Below are 22074 nucleotides of genomic sequence, written 5' to 3' on the forward strand. Positions count from 1 at the left end.
CCTTTCGAAGCCAGCCAGGGCAGGAGCTGCTGGCCCCACTACTGATCCCCATGGCCTCCGTGGGACTGACTAAACCTTCCATTCCTCGGTCTGCTTCCATTGTTCCTCGGAAGCCTCCGCTCGGATCAGGAGTTTCAGATTCCTGCTGACTGTCCTCCTCTTCTCCCCCACCGCCGCCGCCTCCTGGGCTAGAGCTCTGAACCACTGACAGATACACAGCACAGAAAGAGAGAGCCTTGCTATGCAGCAAGAAAGATTTACGATCTTACAGCCCTGCTGACCCCTGGGGAGCTTCCTAGAGTCGCATGAAGTAATAGCAACAGTGTAAGTCAGATATTTGGGACTCAATTTTTAGCTTTTACACAACGTATTGAGTATCAGTATCTTCATAATGATAATTTATTTCTACATCCCAAACTTACTTATCTCTATGTTCACAGCAGATTATCAGTGTTCTAAAGCATTGCTGGACAATCACCCCAACCACAGCTAACTGAATCTACCACGCATACTTTGATACATCCAGACTTCGGCATTGTCCACCAAGGCTCAGCGAGGTTTCATATAAACACAAAGCTCTTTCACATTTGAGCCGAACACCTTTTAAAGCTGCCAGATAAACTCACCACTACCTTCCTTTCTGGAGAAGTCTTCAACCATTAAATTCATTAAGTTCTTTGATACCTACTTGTAAGAATTTTTAAACATGGCTGGTTCTTTCGCATCATGCCGCACATTCCAAGTAACTGTCACGAAATGAAGACTAGCTGATGTGTAGTCAGAAATGAAACTGAATTTTAGTATGGGCCAAAAATATATATATTTAAGAAAGTAGATTTGCCAAAGCTAAAAAAATAATTGTATGGTATATTCTAAAGTTAAACGTAAAGGACCGTCATGATCACTGGCTCCAGCAGCTTACAGACGGACTGCCACACTGATCCCACTGAAGCGGCAGAACCACAGATGCCAACAAAAGCTCTGAAGCTTGTTTTGTTTTAAATGGCTTTTAAAAATTAGGATACATTTGAAATATACATAAGACTACTTTTAACATACGTGTAAGTTTTGCTACCTAACAAAATAAACAAAAACATAAACCTACCACTAGAAGAACTAGAATTGTACTTTCCAATATGGTAGTCACTGGCCATATATGGCAATTTAAATTTAAAGAAAATAAAAAGTTCAGTTCCTTCAGTAGCTACTTTTCAAGTGTTGGATAGCACAGACATAAAACACTTCCACTGTTGTGGAAAGATTTATGGGACAGTGCTGAACTAAAACATTACCTGTATCGCATCTGCCTTGTGAACTCCTTCCTTCTCTGGCCTCCTACCTAAACGTAACTACTGATTTAATTCTGTATTTATCATTTCTTCTTTAAAAAAAAAGTCATCACATATTCATGTATCCTTAAGCAATATATTAATTTGGCTTGTTTTTTGACTTTATATAAAAAGGCACAGAGTCTGCTGCAACTTGCTTTTTACATTTCACATTAGGGAACTATTTGTAGATGTTCATTTCTACTCTTCTGTAATATTCCATTGGATGATTAGAACACACTCAACCAACAAATATATACTGAGCATTCACCATTTGCCGGGCACTCTTCTAGGCAATGTGGATAAAACTAATGAATTAAAAAAGACAAAAACTCCTGCCTTTATGGAGTTTACATTTTCCAGCCAATAGATATGTGCCTTTAATCTTATTTTTTCCATTAAATACTGTTCCACCAAAACAAAGCTGTAAGAGAACAGCTGTGTTTAGCAAAAAGATTGTCATTTGTGACAGATATTAACATGCACAGATAAATGCTGAGCAAGAGATTACTAAAGGAAACTAATAAAAGGTATGATGTATGTGTGTGTAACTAGAGTACAAGTCCAGATCAGATATTTACCTTTCTTTTTTGAGGATTAAACTGCTTTTATTCTGGGTCTTTATCTGCTTTGATTCTACAAACTATCAGAATCCAGGTTCTGAGATACCAAAGAGTAAAGGTACTTTAGAGCAAATGGAAAACCAAAAAGGAACACAGATTTAGTTTCCTGGCATAGTCCCAAATAACAGAGAACCATGCAGAAAGCAGCCAAAGGAAAACTATCAGAGAGCTCTGGGCTGATTTTTCTAACCACACTGAAAGTTTAGCCAACTTTTAATTCCAAGGGCCTGTTTTGAAGGACTATTTCTATAGACTGGAATAACCCTGTGAATATGGTGGAAGTAAAGAGCAGACAGAACTCATAGCCCCTAGCATGGTAAGGAAAGGAACAATACACAAGCCACATTACAATATTGGGCAAGCCACTTAATTACTTCCATATGCTTGGTTGGCAAAGATGTACTCTCCCTCTGACCACAATGTAATAAAAGTCATAACTTATTGTGAAATCCACCAAAATATGATCCTCTCTCTTGATCACCGTATTCCTCATTTCCCAAAGATATTTCCTATTTCCCTTTTTTGGAGACTACATGGAATCCAACCCAAAGACCCAAAGTGCGAAAAACCACTGGTACCTGAGACATTGCTACTTACCAGTTCTGATGGATAAGCCGCTGCTATTGGAACGGATGGTCTTAGAATTCAATACTTTCTCTGAGGAAAAATATTCAGTAGGTAAGCATTGTAAACAGCTATAGGCAGGAAAAGTGAGAAGACTAGAATAGGGGGTTAATCTACAAGATAACAGCTATCCCTCACTCCAGGTAACTTTATAATTACTTACTATTCTAGCTTTTAAAGCACCACTATATTCACTATGTAGTGTAGCAATTCTCCACTTTTAACTATTCTTTGGAATTACCTGAGAAGCTTTAAATAGTAACAACACCTAGGTCCCACCCCAGAGATTCTGATTTAATTGGTCAGGACAGTGGATTTCTAAAAGCTCCGTGGGTGATTCTAATGTGCAGCTAAGGTTGTGAACCACTGATCTAAAAGAATGGACTTGGAAACCCTCACACAGGCTTTTATTTTTATTTTTTTAAAGACTTTATTTATTTATTTGACAGAGAGAGACACAGCGAGAGAGGAAACACAAGCAGGGGGAGTGGGAGAGGGAGAAGCAGGCTTCCCGTTGAGCAGGGAGCCCGATGCAGGGCTTGATTCCAGGACCCTGGGATCATGACCTGAGCCGAAGGCAGACACTTAACAACTGAGCCACCCAGGCGCCCTTCACACAGGCTTTTATAATTCAGTTCATAACAGAGTAATCTTTATGCAGAAAACAGTTATGATTTAGTTTCTTTTCAAAGGTATCCTGAATGTTTCTCACAAAAGTATGAATACAGACAACCAATTAATTAGTGGACAACTAGAGATAACAATTCTATAGCAAAGGAGGCAGAGCCCAAAGTTATCATGTTAAAAAATGGTCAGAAGGTGGCAAACAACAACGCTCAGGAAATGACAGTGTTCTGTCCCACCACTAGGTAAGGTCACCATTACTACACTTATAGGAACAGCCTCTTTTCTTCAGGACACTTCTGTTTCTAAGAACGTGACCATCAGAATCTTAGGTGTGAGTCTACCCTCTGTCAAATCCACCCCAACCCTCACGTATGAAACCCTTACCAACAATGAGAATGGTGTGCCAACCACGGCAAGATAGGTCCGGGACGTGATGCAAAGATCCAAAAATAGGCCGAGGCCATGAAGTACAGATATCAGAGCCATGTGGTCTCTCTGTGGGGGTCATTGCCAGGCGACCATTACCACCATTGCCCCAGGCAAAAATGTGATTATCTAGGAAAAAAATCAAACAGTTTAATAGAAAACTAATTCCCCTACTCTTTGGGTTCCCCATCTTTATGTCCTAGAGTTAGAAAGATTTTCCACTATGTACAAAACAAGGAAAAGCTATTTATTTCCCTAAATAAAACCTAAACAATTCCTGATGCCAACCTGGTAAAAACGACCACTTCTCCTATGTACTGCCATCCATCCACCCATCCACTCACTCAACAACTTTTTTTGGTCATTCACTCAGATATAAGTAAATATCTGGGCATCTACTTCATGACGTGCACTGCTGGAGGTGTAGGAATAAAGCAGTGAACAAAACAAAGTCACTACCCTTGTGGAACTTACATTCTAGTTGGAGGAGACTGGTCAATCAACCATCTAATACTTCTGGTAGTCATAAATGTTATGAAGGAAGATAAATGGTAAAGAAAAGTGGAAATAAAGAATAACAGTGGGGTATCATTATTTTAGATAGAGTAGTCAGAGAAGTACTTGTTGACACTTGAGCAGAGACCTGCTTGAAGTGAGAAAGAGCGATGTGGATAGCTAGGGGATGAGTTTTCCAGGCAGAGAGAACAACAGCAAGTGCAAAGGTCCTATGTGGGTAACATGAGTATCATGAACAAGGAATATGAAGGCCCCTGCAGCTGGAGCAAAATAAAGGAGAAGACAGTGGTCAGAGAAGAGGTCAGGAGACAGATGCGGTCCTGGTCATGTAGGGCCATGCAGCCCATTGTAATGACTTTGGTTTTTACTGACTGAGATAGGAATTCATTAGAAGTTCTGAGGAGTAGGGGTGCCTGGGTGGCTCAGTCGTTAAGCGCCTGCCTTCAGCTCAGGTCATGATCCCAGTGTTCTGGGATCGAGCCCCGCATCGGGCTCCCCGCTTGGCGGGAAGCCTGCCTCTCCCCCCTCCACTCCCCCTGCCTGTGCTCCTCTCTCACTGTGTCTCTCTCTGTCAAATAAATAAATAAAATCTTTAAAAAAAAAAAAAAAGAAGTTCTGAGGAGTAGGGGCACCTGGGTGGCTCAGTCAGTTAACCAACTCTTGGTTTCGGATCATAAGATCATGCCCTGTGTCAGGCTGTGCACTTAGCATGGAGCATGCTTGAGATTCTCTACCTCTCCCTCTGCCCCTCCCCCGCTTATGCATACCTCTCTTGCGCATGCACACTCTCTAATAAATAAATACAATTAAAAAAAAAGAAATTCTGAGGAGTAGTATTTAGGTATTTAAAAGGATCCATCAGCCTACCATGAGGAGAATCAATTGCAGGGGACCAAGGGTGGTAGCAGGAGACCAGTTCTAGTAGTGAAGATGGTGGGAAGTGGGTCAGATATACTATGAAGATAATCAATAGGATATGCTGATGGATGGGATGTAGGGTATAGAATGAAGCTGCCATTTAGTGACATAGGAAAGCTGTAGGAGGAACAGATTTGGGCAGAAAATCAAAAGTCTGATTTTGACTATAGTAAGTTTGTCTGAGATGCCTATAACATCTTATGCAAATCAGAACACTTTTTAATGAAAAGGGGTACTATTAATGATTAAGCCTGGACAATAGGCATGAATGAGGACTGACTTGGGAAAATTGAGCTCTAAAGCCACCCTACCTTTAGACATCTAAGTCCAGGGGCTGATGAATAACCGAACCTGGAGTTCAGGGGTGGTGATATAAGGCTCTATCAGTGAATAGGGGAAATTTAAGGTAATACTCACTTAATGGAGACAAGGCAAGAAAGAAGGATTGAGTACTGGGCATTCCAGGGTTTGGAGGGGTCAGATACTGCTATCAATGGCACCCGATGTATCTGCCTGTGCTAGATTGTTTATATGACTGTCTCCCCTACCCTAGACTGTGAACTCCTTAAGGACAGGGGCTTTCTGAGACCCTCTTTTATATTCCCAGAGCCTAAAAGAGGACCTGGAGTACAACAGGTACTCAGTTTATGTTGGTTGTGTGAATAGGATGATAAGAGTACAGTTCAGAGATGTACAGAAACATTTATTAGGAGGTAATATGCCCAACCATGGAATTCAATTCTACATTCCTCATTCTGAAGTTAACCTTGTGAAGGACACAGATGTACTGAAAAAACATCACCTCCTCGAGGCCCTGTCAGGAAGTGCTACTGGACTTGCAGCACTTATTTAATCCTCAGTGACATTCTCACTCTGTCTTTGTAGGTAACATTTCCATTTATCTCCATTAAATTTATTTCCATTTTAGTCTGACCTTAACAGCTTGTCCCTAAAATCCCTCATTTTGGGACCAGTGGGGAAGGTTAACATGCCACCCCAAAAGCTGGTTCACTTAAATAAATATGGTAATAGATCACTTATCTGACACTGTCCCTGGATCCCTCATGTGTATACAACAGGCACACACCAAAAGGAAACAAAGACACCTTAGATCATGAGCAACAAAAAGAGCTGAAATGAGTCAAAAGATGAAATGTGATTTGTTGTTCACCAGTCACAAGAAAGAAGTGGCTACAACAATCAAAAAAGTTCAGAAGGGGGGCGCGGGCGCCCAGGTGGCTCAGTTGGTTAAGCATCTGCCTTTGGCTCAGGTCATGATCCCAGGGTCCTGGGATCGAGCGTGCTTCTCCCTCTCCCTCTGCCGCTCCCCCTGCTTGTCAAATAAATAAAAAAAATCCTAAAAAAAAAAAGTTCAGAAGGTGATACAGGAAAGAGAGAAAAGAAAAAAAGAAAGCAGGAGAGAGGGAAGGGAATAAAGACTCGCTCAAGTGGTAGTAAAGAAGAAGTGTGGTAAAAGGAGCAAGAAGATGCTGTGAGATGCAAGAAAGAGCAATGAGAGGAAAGAGAAGAAAATTTAGTTATGCCAATTCCAATTCTGGAAGCCAAGAGACACACAGTATTCAGCCCTTCAAGCCTTAGCAGTCCCTGAGGACATCACTGCAGTGTGGCTGACCCCGGCCAAGGAGCAAGGTTACATTATGTCATTCTCTCCAGTCACCCAGCCAACATTTATTGAAACCAACATGGTGCGGGGCCAGGTATATATAGAAATATTTAATAATTCTTAAAACATTTAACCAAAAAAGTTAAAGTAAAAAAAGTAGAGACTTAGAATATTAACTTTGCCATTATCTAGAAATGTTTTTTTGTAAAAGCAATCACTACGTTGAACACATGAGAAGTTAATGAAAGCTCCATCTGCATAACAATTGGACACCAATTTAGCGTAAATAAAAAGTAAACATACGATGCAGCTATATAAATAACCAGTCCACCTCCTTCCCAGGCAAACACTAAAATACAGCTATCGTCCAGAAAGCTTGGAATGGTGTGTACAGACTCACCATCTGTGGCAGCGATGGTAAACTCATCACCGCAGGAAACCCTGATCACTTGCTTCCCACCTAGGGGTCCTCCCAACAGGTTGATTCCTAGACGCTTCTTGTAATTCCCAACGCCCAGCTGTCCACACTTGTTGCAGCCAAAGGTCAGCAGCCGGCCTCGCTCTAAGAGAGAATAAAAACAAATAACCAGGCACAAATGGGGCATGGAACAGAGGGAAAATGCAGCCAAAGTAAAGTTCCATGGACTAGCTTCTGGTTGTTAAGAGCATACAAATAGAAAGCTAGCCACACAATCTTGCACTTAGGGCAGCTAGGGTATCTAAATCAATGACCAATTTGACTCAGGAAGTGACTCAATATCATATTTTCTCTCTACTACTGTATTTCATTTTTATTTTATTTACTTAAGATTTTATTTATTTGTCAGAGAGGGAGAGAACAAGCAGGGGGTACAGCAGGCAGAGGGAGAAGCAGGCTCCCTGCTGAGCAGGGAGCCCAATGTGGGACTTGATCCCAGAACCCTGGGATCATGACCTGAGCCCAAGGCAGACGCTTACCAACTGAGCCACCCCGGCATCCCTCTAATACTGTATTTTAAATGTGGAAAATGGGTACTACCTAACTTAGTAAACTCATAAGTGGTACTAATTAAAAGCAGTAGTTGTCTGGAATTATGGGCATGGCATTCTCATTAAGGGATGTAGTGACCGTGCATTTATAATGATTACCAAAAAAAACATTTACTTGAATGCCTAATTTGTTAATGAGATAATACTGGATGCCGGGGGAAAACAGGAGAATGTATATATTGTTTTTTTTGAGAATGTATATATTGTTAAGAAGAGCTAATACTTGCGGCACCTGGCTAGTTCAGTCAGTGGACCATGCAACTCTTGATCTTAGGGTTGTGGGTTCAAGCCCCACATTGGGTACGGAGATTACTTAAAAATAAAATCTTAAGAAAAAAAAAAAAAGGAAGAGCTAACACTTGAGAGAATAAAAAGCATGAGCTACTGAGGCCTGTGTATAAAGTTGTAAATCAACTCACCATCAATAGCAGCTGTGTGAGTCTTGCCTGGGGCAATTGTACGGATCTTATAAAAGGACAGTTGTTTGGCCAAGGTAAAGGAGGTTATGTAGGGAACTTCATGGTATGCCTGGAACAAGGTAAAACACAAAGCAAAGACTCATGAGGTAAAAATGAAGGGGTAGTAGGCTGACAATGTTGTCATGGTGACCAAAAGGGCTTTTAAGCTAATTTGTTGTTAAGAAGGAGGTGCCAGCTAGCTTTACATCCAGTAGAATACAAGATGAAATAAGCTCAGTACGTAGAGAATTTAATTAGTGTATGAGGCAGGACTTTCTGACAACAAAAGTTTTAGATACCTAATCTAAGAGTATACAAAACGTGAACTCTGTATCGCAGAAAGTATCTACGTGAGGATAGAGCCATTTACATTCGTCTTGGTTATAGATACTGCAAACCTAACAAAGGCAGGGCAAAGAACTAAAATCTTGAGGACTCTCCAGCCCATAACGCAACCAGTTTACTATGATCTAATTTTATCTACAAGGCAATGTTCTCAACATATTAAAACCCATGTTCCCTTTAGATTAGCATTAAAAAATTCCTCTCATGTACGTTTAAAATTTCACAACAAACCCAATGTTATAATAAAAACCCAAATCAAGTAATGGTAATTCTAAATATGCCTTTTCAAACTATGTAGACACCCTTCCCAGGCTTGCTCCAAATTGGTATTCTCCCAGTTGAGAATCATTACTTTAGAGATGGCTTAAAAATTCTTTTTTTTTAAAAGATTTTATTTATTTACGAGAGAAAGATAGAGAGAGACAGGAGACAGACAGACAGCCAGACAGAGTGGGAGAAGGAGCAGAGGGAGAGGGACAAGCCCAACTCGGTGCTCCATCTCAGAACCCTGAGGATCATGACCTAAACCGAAACCAATAGATGCTTAACGACTGAGCCACCCAAGCGCCCCGCTTGAAAATTCTTATTCACTGAGTCAGGAAACTTTTGTTTCTCTTTTTATTTTAAGTAGGCAAAATGCCCAATGTGGGGCTTGAACTCATGACCCTGAGATTAAGAGTCGCATGCTCCACCAGTTGAGCCAGCTAGGCGCCCTTGGAAACTTTTGTCTCTTAATTTGATTCTTTAGAACATAACAAAACTCATCATATTAACACAAAGAGGAAACGAAGACTTAATATCAGCAGTGAATTTCATGACATCCTTGAAGGAAGTGAATGGTAATTACATTCACTAAGCCTGTATAGGATCAGTGATTTGGGAGCAATAAATCTAAAAAAACTCTTCAAGGAGGTGATGCATGAAAACATTTCTTTTAATGTTAATTTTCTTGTACCTACTTCAATGATAGGGTAGAACCTGAATTCCATCACTTGGTTCTTTGTAATCAATTTATTTATTGAGGCATAATACATTATAAAATATTGTATAGCTTGAAAATTTTTCTGTATGCTTATAAGTGTAAAACCACCACCCAGATCAAAATAGAGACCATTTCTATGATCCTAAGATCCCTTCTGTTAATACCCATACCCCTTTTCCCAGAAGGAACCACTACTTTGACTTCTGCCATAAAAAACTCCACATAATTGGAATCACATAGTGTGTACTCTTACATGGCTGGCTTCTTTTGCTGAACATAATAATGTCTGTAAAATCTTTACTCTTAGGTCAAATTCCATGATCACTAACCAACGGCATTCCCAAAGAAATTCTAACCTAAGAGATGTTCTCACAGTGTGGTTAGGGCACCAAAGAGGGTACTTACTTCATGGTTGATGATTCCAGACATGCACTGATTCAGACCCAGCTTGTTGAACTCATTGAGTCCACAGGCCAGCACTTTGCCTGACTGAGTCAGCAGAAATGTCCCATCACAGCCACACTGAACTGCAACAATAATCAAGGCCTTGGGAACATCCACCTGTGTGAAAAAAAATCAGAAAAAAATAAAAATCCCCAAACATAACTTGCATTAGGAAAAAAACCTTAAATTCTTTCAAAAGTGATGTCCTGCATTTAGGAGAACTGCCCACAGTAAAGACTGCTATATCCTCTTCAGATTTTTCCAGCAGCTTAAAGACTATGGTTTTCAACAAGAAGCTCAGGTTTGATAATAAAATAAAAGAAGGCAATGCCAGGTTGGCTAAACAGACAGCCCTGTCAAAGTTTGTTTTAGAGCAGGTCCTACTTAGAAAGACTTCTCAGAAAACACTGGGAAAGGAGAGGCTTCAACCCATCGCTGATTTTGTCCTCTGAGATGGTAGGCCCCACGACAGCTATAGAAGGAACTCAGTAGCCCTAAAGGGTCTTAGTCTGGTCATATTACAAGTGAGGTGACAGAGTACTGAGATAGCAGCCAGGACTTCCAACTGCTCACATCCCTCTAAGCTAACTAAACAGGGCTGGGAATGGTACAAGGACAGGATGAAAGTCTGTGAAACCTGAAATCTCAAACCTCAGTGTTTCTACTACAGCCATCCCCCACAAATAATACAAGTTAACTTTTTAAACGTAAACAAACAGAGTTAACAGTGAATGGTATAGCTGATTACAGTCAACCTTCCCGTGGGCAGGAGAGCCAGATGACCACGCTCTCCTGCAGCTGCTTTCAGCTCCCGAGCTAGCTCCTGCAGGGCTCAGAGTAATTAGATATTCTGTTTCATACAACATGACCCCTAAATACAAACAAACACATATTTCATCTGGTGTTCAACTGTGGAAATCAGAAGGGAAAATGGCTGCATTGGGTAAAGAGATAATATATTGCTTTCCAGTGTCTTCCCAAGGAATTTTCTGGGGTGTATTTAGCTGATGTGACTTTTTCATGGTACATGCCGATTTCAGCTCTCATTCCTGAGGAAAATGTGACTCCAGAGTGTCCACAATGGCTGTATCCTCTCTCTCGACTACTTATGATTTAGTCAGATGACAAGGCCACATAGTGCTAAATCAGGAATTCTGGATTGTCAGTCTCCCAGATAGAAAATATTTCAGAAATAAACACCTTGACATGAGAAGTCAGAGAAAGAGGAGTCTGTGTTATTACTGAAGTCTGTGTGACCTAGTTTAGGAAGAAGCTGCTTCTGAGTTTACCTTTTGGGGTGTATAATAATCCTCTTCTGAATCCAAACCCAGTCGTCCTGAGACACACATAAGAAAGAAAACCATTAAAATGAGGTCCTCCTTCCCAATGAAAATGTTCTGTAACATTCTTTCTTACTGAATCAACACTTCTCAAGTACAGGCTAGCTACATGATGTGTTTAGAGACATAGAAGCTTGAAGTCAAGTTGGCTCCTGGGAATAAACGGACAGAGACAAGGCTATACCTACCATACTCGCCACAGCCCCAAGAATAGACTTCTTTGTTTCGTGTCAAAACCACCACATGATTATCTCCACAGGAGGCCTGCTCCACTGGATTGTTCAGGAAGAAGTTCAGCTGCATGGGTTCTAATACTTCAGGCCCAGCAACCTTGTCTACCCCCATGCAGCCATAATAATCAGAGCCAAAGGCATAGAGCTGACCCTCATCTGCAAAAGGAAGGAAGGCATAACCCATCAAAAGAATGACTTTGTCCAATCAGAAAGCTGGGCAGGGATAGAATGAGACTATCCCAGCCAGGGATCTCATATCAAATGATTACATCAGAGAAATCCAAAGGACACACTGTGCAAGTCTAGAGTTGTTTTTATTTAGGGGGTCACGGGTACTATTATAACAATTTTTAAAAAGTGGTAGTCATGTTGAAATTTTACTGTGGCCATCTCTATTTTCTAGAGAAAAGGAAAAGTAAGTAAGGGCAAGACGAAAACTAAACTTTAGCACTGGGTATGTATGGAAGTGATGAATCACTGAATTCTACTCCTGAAACCAACACTGCACTGTATAGTAACTAACTAGAATTTAAATAAAAATTTGAGAAAATTTTGAGGAAAAAAATGTAAACGGCTTAAAAAAAACTAAACTTTAGCTCTTTTTTTTTTTTTTTTAAAGATTTTATTTATCTGACAGCTCACAAGCAGGGGGAGCAGCAGGGAGAGGGAGAGAGAGAGAGAGAGAGAAAGCAGACTCCCCACCAAGCAGGGAGCCCAATGCAGGACTCAATCCCAGGACCCTGGGATCATGACCTGAGTCAAAGGCAGGCGCTTAACCAACTGAGCCACACAGGCACCCAAACTTTAGCTCTTGATTCCTGATTTGGTGTTATCCATATCTGAGGAGGTGGTAACATTACGTTCCCCCCCACTGGAACATACAACGTATTTCTCCTGATCCCACCTCTTCTCTGTTATCCACGTGCCTTTCCTTGCTTATCACCCACCCTAATACTACAGCAAATTGGGGATGTTGTTATTAATGTGTATATCTGCTGTCTTTGGTTCTTCAAATACTATCTTTTGCTATAAAATCCCAACTGAAACTGCACAGCATTAAGTACAAAACCCCATTTAATTGCACTGGGACGATTTCTGTTGATGGCTTACCTGTCACACAGACAGTGAAATCATCACCACATGACACCTGACGGATAGCTTTGCCTTGCAACTTTTCCACATGCTTTGGCTGTCGGTAGGAGGCTTTGTCTCCATGGCCCAGCTGACCATGGAGTTTAGTACCCCCTTGCATGTTCTGTGAAATAAAGAGGTCTTGTGAAGCTTTAACTTTTCATGTCAAAAGCTAATCTTCAATATAACTTCTTATCAAAAAACCATAGGAAAAAATCAGCTGGAAATTTAGAAATGAAAAAAAATCAGTAAGGAAATTCAACCTTTTAATGATAGGTAGTTTATACTACCCCTGCCAACAGGTAAAGATTTAAAAAGCATCCAAATTGATATCCCTCAAGACTTAAAAGAACACATTCTCAATTCTGTCTTTCTCCTTCAAGTCTAAGGTGAACTTTTATATTTAATTATGGGTGTTGGTGAAAAAAAATTCTTTATGTAGTCTGATTTGACTGTTTTCTATAGCCTCTTGGAAATCCTTACTAGAAGTTTTTCAAATTTTGGTCATAGTTTCCCTGAAATATGGAACCATTATAAAGAATCTGGCTGCATCAAAGAGGCTGCTGTATAGCACCGAGAATAGGTCTAAATGATGTTTCAACAGTTTTATAGAGAAAAGTAATTCTCTTCAACTGTAAGTCCTTATATAAATGTTTTTTAAGGGACAATAATTTCATTCCATCTGTGGCAGCCCCCCAGGGGCTAGTTGTGTAAGGGACAGGGTTTTAAGAAAGTAACAGTTAATGTTCTATAACAGAGGTCAAATCCTTCATTCATTCTTTCAATCTATCAATAACTGAGCATCTACTCTGTCACACACTGGGGACAAAGCCTGTCCTTGTGGAGACGTTATCTGAGACTACTGGAAAAAACGAGCTCTCTCAGGAAGAAAAGGAAGAGTGAGAAGAACTGAGAGCCTAACACAAGGCCGGGTAAAGGAAAAGCACCAAGTGAGAAGGCACAAAGAGACAGGAGAAAAGCCAAGAGAAGATGCTCTCGTTGGGACCCAAAGGTTCAAGGAGGGAGAGATCAACTACGTCAAATGCCGCCAGGAGGTCAAGAAAGCAAGAACAACATAGTATCTGTGTTTTAAAAAATATTTTATTTATTTGAGAGAGAGAGAGAGTGCACAAGCGGGGGGCGGGGGGCGGGGAGCAGAGGGAGAGGGGAAAAGCAGATTCCCCACAGGGAGCCCGACATGGGGCTTGATCCCAGGACCCTGCGATCATGACCTGAGCTGAAGACAGACGCTTAATCGACTGAGCCACCCAGGTGCCCCCAAAGTATCTGTTTTATGTTTACAATTTATAGGTCATTTTATTAAGAGTAGTTTCAATCAAGTGGCAGGGATGGAAGCTGCATTGTAGGTGAATGAGGAGTGAGTGGGAGATAAGAAAAGAGATAGCAAATACAGGCAATTTGTTCCAGAAGCTGAGAGACAGGGTGAAATCTAGAAGGGAACAAAGGAAAATTCTATTGAAGATATGCTTAGCTATCCTCAATCACTGATACAGGTCTTAGAATTTTCCTATGTGGTACACTGCTTCATTTGTTTATAAAATTATTTCACAGATACTAGTTGCTCTGAAACTCACGGTAATAGAACAGAGTAATTAAGTGACTTTCCGAAATCACCCAGCTGTAAATTAGAGTCCAGTCTCCCGAGTCCAAACCTCGGGCTCTTTTCATTCTTTCTTTCCTTCTTTCTCTCTTTCATTCATTCATTCAAAAAACATTTACAAAAGACCTAATATGTACCAGGTACTGGGGAAAGATACTCAGTGAACTAAACAGACAAAATCCCTGCTCTCATAAGAGCTTACATTCCCTCACCCCATGCTGCCATTACCGCAGCACACGTTCAACTAACAAAATACTTCGACAGCCTCGGCCCAGTAAACAATTAGGCTTCTATCACTGTTCTAAGGTACTTAGCTTTCACTTACCACCCAGGTGTACAGTTCCTTCTCCACTGTGACCACAGCAAAGTGAGTATTCCCTGCACACACCTGCCGGGCACTACAGCCACTCTTGATGACATCCAGTTTCTGGGGAGTGGATTTTCCACCACCCCAAACATAGACTTCACTGGTTCGTGATGTTACCACAGCAATGGGTGCTTCAGTCACAGTGCTTGACCTGTCAACAACCCCCAGAACAAAGGCACATTTAACATAAAAAACTATATCAAAGAAAAATGCTTCCAGTCTGTTCCCAGAGAAGAACTGCCAATTATGGTATGAGAAAGTATGTTCTTTCTCGACAACTTATTTCAACCCTCTATCATAGAGGCCTTGCAATTCCTGCCTCCAGGCTTCATCACAGCTCAGCCAGATCAGATTCCAGTCTGGTCCATAACACCTACACTTTTCAACTTCTCAACATTCATCATGGTAATGATGTTCACTTCAGCATGAGGATGAAATTATAGCCTTCTGTTTTCTCAGAAATGATTATCTGACATTTATGAAGATGTTGGCTTCTCAAAGGATGCCAAAGGCTACTTACTGGGATCAAACAATGCATGGACCAAAGAAAGAAAGACCCCCTAATGGTAATTTAAGAGATATCACTTTTTATCAGTCTCCTAGGCATTACCTTGGTCTTTTTGTAGGTGCATTAAGCAGTGTGACTTTTTCCTCCATCTCTCTACCAAAAGAAAAGCAAAGATACATGAGTGAAGGAATAGGTTCCTACATTGTACCAGTGTCTCTTTAATACAATTCACAGATTTAATCCTCTATAAACCATATGCCTCCTCAAACATGACAATACTTTTGGAAAAGTAACTCAATACTATTCAAACAGTTATACGGGCCTGGCTTTGGACAAATCATTAGATATGACGGGGCCAGCAGTTTGGGGCCATTTGTTTTCTTTCGCCAAGAAACATTCCAAGCCGGAACAGAGAACCTAGAGAACTTCTGTTGCACATTTTAAATACCTGCTGATCTCTCCATCCAGGCTGCCCACTGACTTCCCAACTCACCATCTCTAAACCTCAGCTCATTCTCTTTCTCCCATACAGCTTTTCTTTCTGACTCTCCTATTTCTGCAACTGGCACTTCCCATTCTCCCAGTGGACTAAGCTTAAAACCTCAGTCACCTTTGACTCAGCTGTCTCCCTCTCTTCAATATTTGAGTCCTACAGATTCTACCTATACAACGCCCTTTACATTCACCTCTCCTCTCCAGGCTTGCCACGTTAGCTCTGGGCAGCTCTGCTTCCCACCTAGACTGCAGTAGCACCGCCTAATAGGTCTGACTCACCACACTGCCAATCCACTTTACCAGTCCTATACTGATTTAACACTGAGATTAGTTTGCTAAATGAGTCTTCCTTAGGCATGCCCCTTATCACATGAACTGCCCTCTCATAAACATCCACTACTGTACTATAGCTTGAATTAAGCACAGACCCCTTTGTCTAGCATTCAAGATTCCTACCTATCTTTCCAGCCTTCTTTCCTTCTACTTACTCCCCATATTCTAGCCCAGGGTTCTCGTTCTGTCTAAAACACTTATAGCTGAATTCCTGGGGTGGTACTTAGGCATCAGTAGTTTTTGAAAGCTCTTGAGGTGTTGCTATCGAGAGCCCCAGGTCTAGAACCACTAATCTAGTGAAGTAGGACTTAGTGTTTCCTGAATATTTTCCACAGTTTGCTATGTCTGTGTTTTATCTAGAAAGCTCTGTCTTATGTTTTTTCATCAAGTACAAAGTTCTAATGAAATACTGTGTATAAATCTATAATTATCTCGATAAAAATTGCAATTAAAAATTATCAATGGAAATATTTGAAAAGAAATTAAAATAGTGATTATACTGTTGGGAAATAAGCCAGATAAAGTTAAATATGTTTAACCAGTAGCAAAGGGCGATACTGCTGGAATATGTGCCGAACATAAGTGGAAGGTCACGGTGCTGTTTCTGGAGTATTACATGTAATTCTAGACATTAAAACATTGGCTAGACCTTAACTGGAGGAGAACCAGAAAAGATTAATTAAATGACACAACAAAATAAAGGTACTGACCAAATGACAAAGATTATGGAATTAAATATATACTTAATGTATCTAAGGGCAAGACTTGAAAAAAGAGCAGAGCAAGTTTTGACTACTGGGAAGATACAGAAACAAAGAACTGGTAGGGGAGGTAGAAGGACAGTAAGACAAAAACAGTATAACAGGATGAGAATAATAAAGGGGTGCCTGGCTGGCTCAGTCAGACGAGAATGCCACTCTTGATCGCAGGGTCATGAGTTCGAACCCCATAATGCGTGTAGAGATTACTTTAAAAAAAGAATAACAAAGAATACATCTTCCTTTAAGTTTGGGTTTGAAGCCTCCTATAGGACGTGAGGGATAAAGGACCTCCCTCCTATCTCTAGAGACCTCTAACACAGAAAAAATCTCAGGAAGTAACATGTCAACAATCATGCAACCTTGATTTCTGAAGTAGACTCCTCCAACTGCAACATACCATCTAAACGAATGCACTGAAACAAAGGCCCACTTTAAATCCATACTACTATCTGATAATTCTTGTGCCAAGCCCTGGGCTGAGCACTTTATATGCATTCCCTCCTTTAATCCTTACCCTACCTGACTTTATAGAGGAGAAAACTAAAGACCAGAGATGTTGAATAACTTGACAAAGAAAATACTAGAACTCATACAAACCTAAGGATGTCTGAGTCCAGAGCCCTCCTCTCTTAATTACTACACTCTAATGCCCTAACTCAGATTAAAACTCACAGACGAGGGGAGTGCAGAGCTCTAGGCTCTCATCAGTATAAATTCAGAACAAAACAGCACAGGCTAAGGAGATGAGAGTCAGGAGCTCCTCCCCAGCAGCAAAAGCAGAGATGCTGGTAGAAAATGGTACCAGAGCAGCCAAGTCAGGAAACACTGCCCTCTCTTGTGGTCCTCTCATCAGGCCTTTAACAGTCAACCAACCATAGAAAGACAAAGAATGGACTTCTCTGTACTTTACCTCCTGCGTTTCTTGAGAAGGGGGCGATCCAAAAGTTCATCTGCTGTGGGTCTCTGCTCAGGATCCTAAAAAGTACAAACTGGGTTAGTTTTAATTTAAAGGAAAAGGGCAAAATGGGGTCTAAAGAGGCATTTTACTTCCTCTTAAAAGGCTGTATGCTAATTACTCAAAGATCACTGTATATTATCCTTTTGTTTCAAAAAACAATTTCTTATGTCACATTCCATGTTTGATGCATATCATCTCACTGTCAACAACACGTGTACATGAATGACAATGCACCTTCCTTATTTGCTCAGTTACGGCACTGCTTCTCAAACTGCAATATATATGGCACAAAAGAATCTCTCAGAGTGCTTGTTATAAAGATTTCTGGGCTTTATCTACAGAGATTCTAATCCAGTTGGTCCGGGGTGGGACTCAGGAATCTTCATTTTTTATTTGTAAAACTCTTCCAACCCCTAGCATTTCTAATACCTATGGTTCAAGAACCATATTTTGAATAATACCAATCTAGAGCTACACAGAATATATATACAGAACTATATATATTCTGCACACTAGGAACTCTAAATTATCTCTGACTATAATTTTGTAAAATCAATCTACGAAAATTAATCTTGATCATAAAAAATGGAGCACAATTTAGAAGGTAAAATCATTTCACAAATTGATAAAGTAAGAATAAAGCAGAATAAAGCTTAAGGATTTGTTGCCTGAAACATATAACTATCATTAATTGCCAATGCCTATTCTTCTGGGTATAGCCAGCCACAAATATATCCTACCCTGGGGAAGTGAATGTGGCTTTGTGCAGGTTCATCTATGCATACCATACTCCAAACACTATGGTGAGAAGGGAAAACCCTAAACTGAAATCAACATGTAAGTCACACTTACCTGGTCAAGACACGCGTGGACCATTTGAATCAGTTCCAAAGAGTACTGGCTAGAATCAACTTCCATGGCCCGGATTCCTTGTACAATCTTCACACACAAGTTGAGTGGATTCTATGACAAAATGATTATTCTTGGTTATATAAAGATTACAACCTACTAGTAGGGGCTCTGAAATGTCTATTTTTTTTAAAGAAATGGCAATAGTTCTGCATTAGGTCTGATTTCTTTTATAACTATTAGTATGCATCAGCAAGAAATGGCTAGGGATACACTGTTGCTATCAGAAGGAATGAAGCCAAATGGCCAACAAGGAGATATGACTATGGAGCCAATAGTATAATACTCAGAGTACATTATAATCTGATCCTTCAACTGAATCTCCCCAAAAAAGGCAAGCAAGATTAGCCATGCTTCCTGGCTTTAAGTACCTCCTTTGCCAAGTAATCTGCCTCCTAATTTATATACCCTAAAAATGGTTATTCAGGGGATACTCTGCTGCAACAGATAAGGCAGTAAATAATAAGATGACAATGTCAATAATATTATAATAATAATACCATTAACTCCTTTATTGAGAGACCACAGTGTGCTAGGTAGGCACCCTTGCAAACCCCCTGTAAGGAGGTTATTATGATTACCAATTCAGAGATGTAAAGTAACTTGCCCAAGCTACACAGATAGTAAAAAATGGCGTCATAACTCCAACCAAAGTCTGTCTTGACTCTAAAACTCATTTTCCTTCCACTATATTACTTAGAACAGTTAGATGATATACCAGAATAAACTTTAGAATTAGGAAAATAAATAGGTCTCATGAAAGGCCAATGAATTTGCATTATCTTACATTTGCATTTTTCATATACATTATCACAGCATCTCTATGAGAAAGATATATATTTTTTCCTTGTTATAGATAATGAAATAGAGGACCAAAGAAATTCTGAAACGATTTGCTTAAGTTCTCACACATGGTTTGTAGAGGACATTGGATGTGAATCCACTTTTGCTACTCAGATTGGTCCATGGACTAGCAGCACCAGTATCATGTGGGAGCTTGTTAGAAATGCAGAATATTGGGACCCACTCCGGACTTACTAAAAAAAAAGAGTCTGCATTTTAACAAGGTGCCCAGGTGACTTCGTATGTGTATGAAAGTTGGAGAAGCACTGCTTTACACTGGGCTTTACTTAGGAAGAAAAGAAAAAACACTAAAAGGATTTGGTGTCCATTACAATAACAACCTCTAATATAAGAGTCAGTGTATAATTTTTTATAAAAAGATCAAAACACTTTAATGAGTATTACATAATTTGCCTTAGCTTTAAAAAAAAAAAATGATGTAGCCTAAGCATAAGAAATGAAATGGCTTATCCAAACAGCAGCGTCACATAGTGGATCCTAGAGTCAATTTCAAAATTATAGTCAACAAACTCAAGTACAATGCTCAAAGCACTTGAGTAAGATTATTTCAGTGGGGAACTGAAGTTAAAGATAAATCTGGTATACACCATTTTAATAATATGCTATACCAAGCCACTGCCTGAATACTTTGTTTTTTTTGCCTACAGCTGATTTCTGATGAAGAAATCAGAAACTCAGGGATAAAGGAATTTGATTTTCTCAACCAAGTTATACCATTTGCAAGGACAAGGTGGGGATAATACAACTTACTGTAGCATCAAATGTTCTCTTTAATGTAAGCAGTTCAAAAATGACACAGCCTACTGCCCAGATATCAGACTTGAAATTGTATTTTACTCCTTGGCAGAGCTCTGGAGACATGTAATATGGAGTTCCCACAAGCTGAACAACAAAGAAAACAATCAAAGAATAACTTCATTTCTGAGGTAACTCTATTAATATTTCAACAACTGAAGTAAATTTCTCACAAACTAGTGATAACAACTATAAAATATTCATCAGCATATCCCAAAAGCTTTTTATGAGATGATGGGGAGAAATCTTTTATCTTATCAAATTTCTTAGATGAATTATAAAGGGTAAAGGCACTGTGGTAATTTGGAGAGGCACAACAGTGATTCCTAGATCACAAAGGCTTTAGGCCCACTGAAGACTTCATACAGATAAAGACATACTTAGTAAAAGTTCACCAATGGAAAAAACAAAAACAAAAACAAAAAAACTGGCAGGGAGGAGATGATAAGTAAATAAAGGGGTCAAAAGTTCTAACCGAAGTGCATAGTACTGAAACTCTGTAAATTGCTGTTTGACCTCTGTAATAGTAACACAACTAGGGAAATTTCTTTCAAATTTGAAAAAGATCTTCTGCCTTGAGGAATGAGTTTGGAAATCAAAATGTCCTGAATGGAGGTTGTGTCTCTCCCCGGATGAAATGATGAGTACCCCAGAAGTTCTAATAAAACTGATAGCCATGGGCGCCTGGGTGGCTAGTTGGTTAAGCGACTGCCTTCGGCTCAGGTCATGATCCTGGAGTCCCTGGATCGAGTCCCGCATCGGGCTCCCTGCTAGGCAGGGAGTCTGCTTTGCCCTCTGACCCTATCCCCTCTCATGTGTTCTCTCTCATTCTCTCTCTCTCAAATAAATAAATAAAATCTTAAAAAAAAAACAAAAAACAAAAAAACTGATAGCCATCTTTAACCAGCAAAGCAAAGCAATTTTTAGATGGATTGTATGGCATTTATAAATCTTCATATCATTCCTTCTTTACATTTAACTGGCTAAAAAAAGTCAAGTCTTGGTTTTACCAGATTATACTTGATGAGAAAAATCCATATAAGGACATGATTGCTTCCTCAGAAGCTCAATATGGCACCATCATACAAGCAGACTGAGTTCCTGAAGCAGACTCCCAACCCTGGCTATTAGCATGTCTCTAAATTGCTTACAGGCATATCTTGACATTATCAAAAAATACCAACGGGGGGCGCCTGGGTGGCTCAGATGGTTAAGCGTCTGCCTTCGGCTCAGGTCATGATCCCAGGGTCCTGGGATCGAGCCCCACATCAGGCCCCTGGCTCAACGGGGAGCCTGCTTCTCCCTCTCCCTCTGCCTTTCTCCCTGCTCATGCTCTCTCGCTCTCTCTCTCCCTCTCTGTATCTCTGTGTCTCAAGTGAATAAATAAAATATTAAAAAAAAAAAATACCAACGGGACAAAATTAATTTTATTAACTTACATTTTCAAGTTCTTTCAAGGACAGAGCACTGTGAAACCAGAAGAGTAATAATTGGGTTTTATAATTCCTAAAAGGATGAAATCACTATCCTTAAAGATCAACTTATGTCTACTCTTTACCAATGGTCTTTCTTAGGATCAGGTGAGAAGGGAGCCCTGCAGTTGGGATGGCGTATGATATTAACACCAGATTGTTCTCTGCGCATCAGCCTTTATTTGTAGTACAGGGCTTCTGAACCAGAAAAATTCAGAGGAAACACAAAAAGAGATGTCCAACATCCTAAGCTCAAACACTAAATAAGAGATAAATTGAAATCTACTAAAGATCCTAGGCCAGAAAAAATGGTAGAGCATTTTCCTGTTTTTATTTTTTTAAT

The 22074-nt window shown here is 40.1% G+C and overlaps 1 protein-coding gene across 2 annotated transcripts in view; it reads right to left on the reverse strand.

Moving 5' to 3' along the window:
• Positions 1-22074, reverse strand: part of NEK9 (NIMA related kinase 9) — a 37299-nt gene that overhangs the window by 7666 nt on the left and 7559 nt on the right. Inside the window, exons 6-19 of one of the 2 annotated variants that reach the window (XM_045901259.2) lie at positions 20215-20346; positions 18544-18654; positions 17644-17708; positions 15247-15297; positions 14595-14787; positions 12628-12772; positions 11473-11673; positions 11234-11280; positions 9906-10061; positions 8135-8243; positions 7087-7248; positions 3587-3757; positions 2549-2608; positions 2-204 (exon numbers count right to left, since the gene is read on the reverse strand). In XM_045901259.2, coding sequence (XP_045757215.1) covers positions 2-204; positions 2549-2608; positions 3587-3757; positions 7087-7248; positions 8135-8243; positions 9906-10061; positions 11234-11280; positions 11473-11673; positions 12628-12772; positions 14595-14787; positions 15247-15297; positions 17644-17708; positions 18544-18654; positions 20215-20346 — 1806 coding nt within the window. The remainder of the gene's footprint in view (position 1; positions 205-2548; positions 2609-3586; positions 3758-7086; positions 7249-8134; positions 8244-9905; positions 10062-11233; positions 11281-11472; positions 11674-12627; positions 12773-14594; positions 14788-15246; positions 15298-17643; positions 17709-18543; positions 18655-20214; positions 20347-22074) is intronic. The other variant, XM_064571384.1, reaches the window with a different exon arrangement.

The sequence above is a fragment of the Mirounga angustirostris genome, unplaced genomic scaffold (genome assembly GCF_029215605.1).
Source record: "Mirounga angustirostris isolate CCGP_5_RB_7025 unplaced genomic scaffold, mMirAng1.0.hap1 SCAF_9, whole genome shotgun sequence".
Taxonomy (NCBI): domain Eukaryota; kingdom Metazoa; phylum Chordata; class Mammalia; order Carnivora; family Phocidae; genus Mirounga; species Mirounga angustirostris.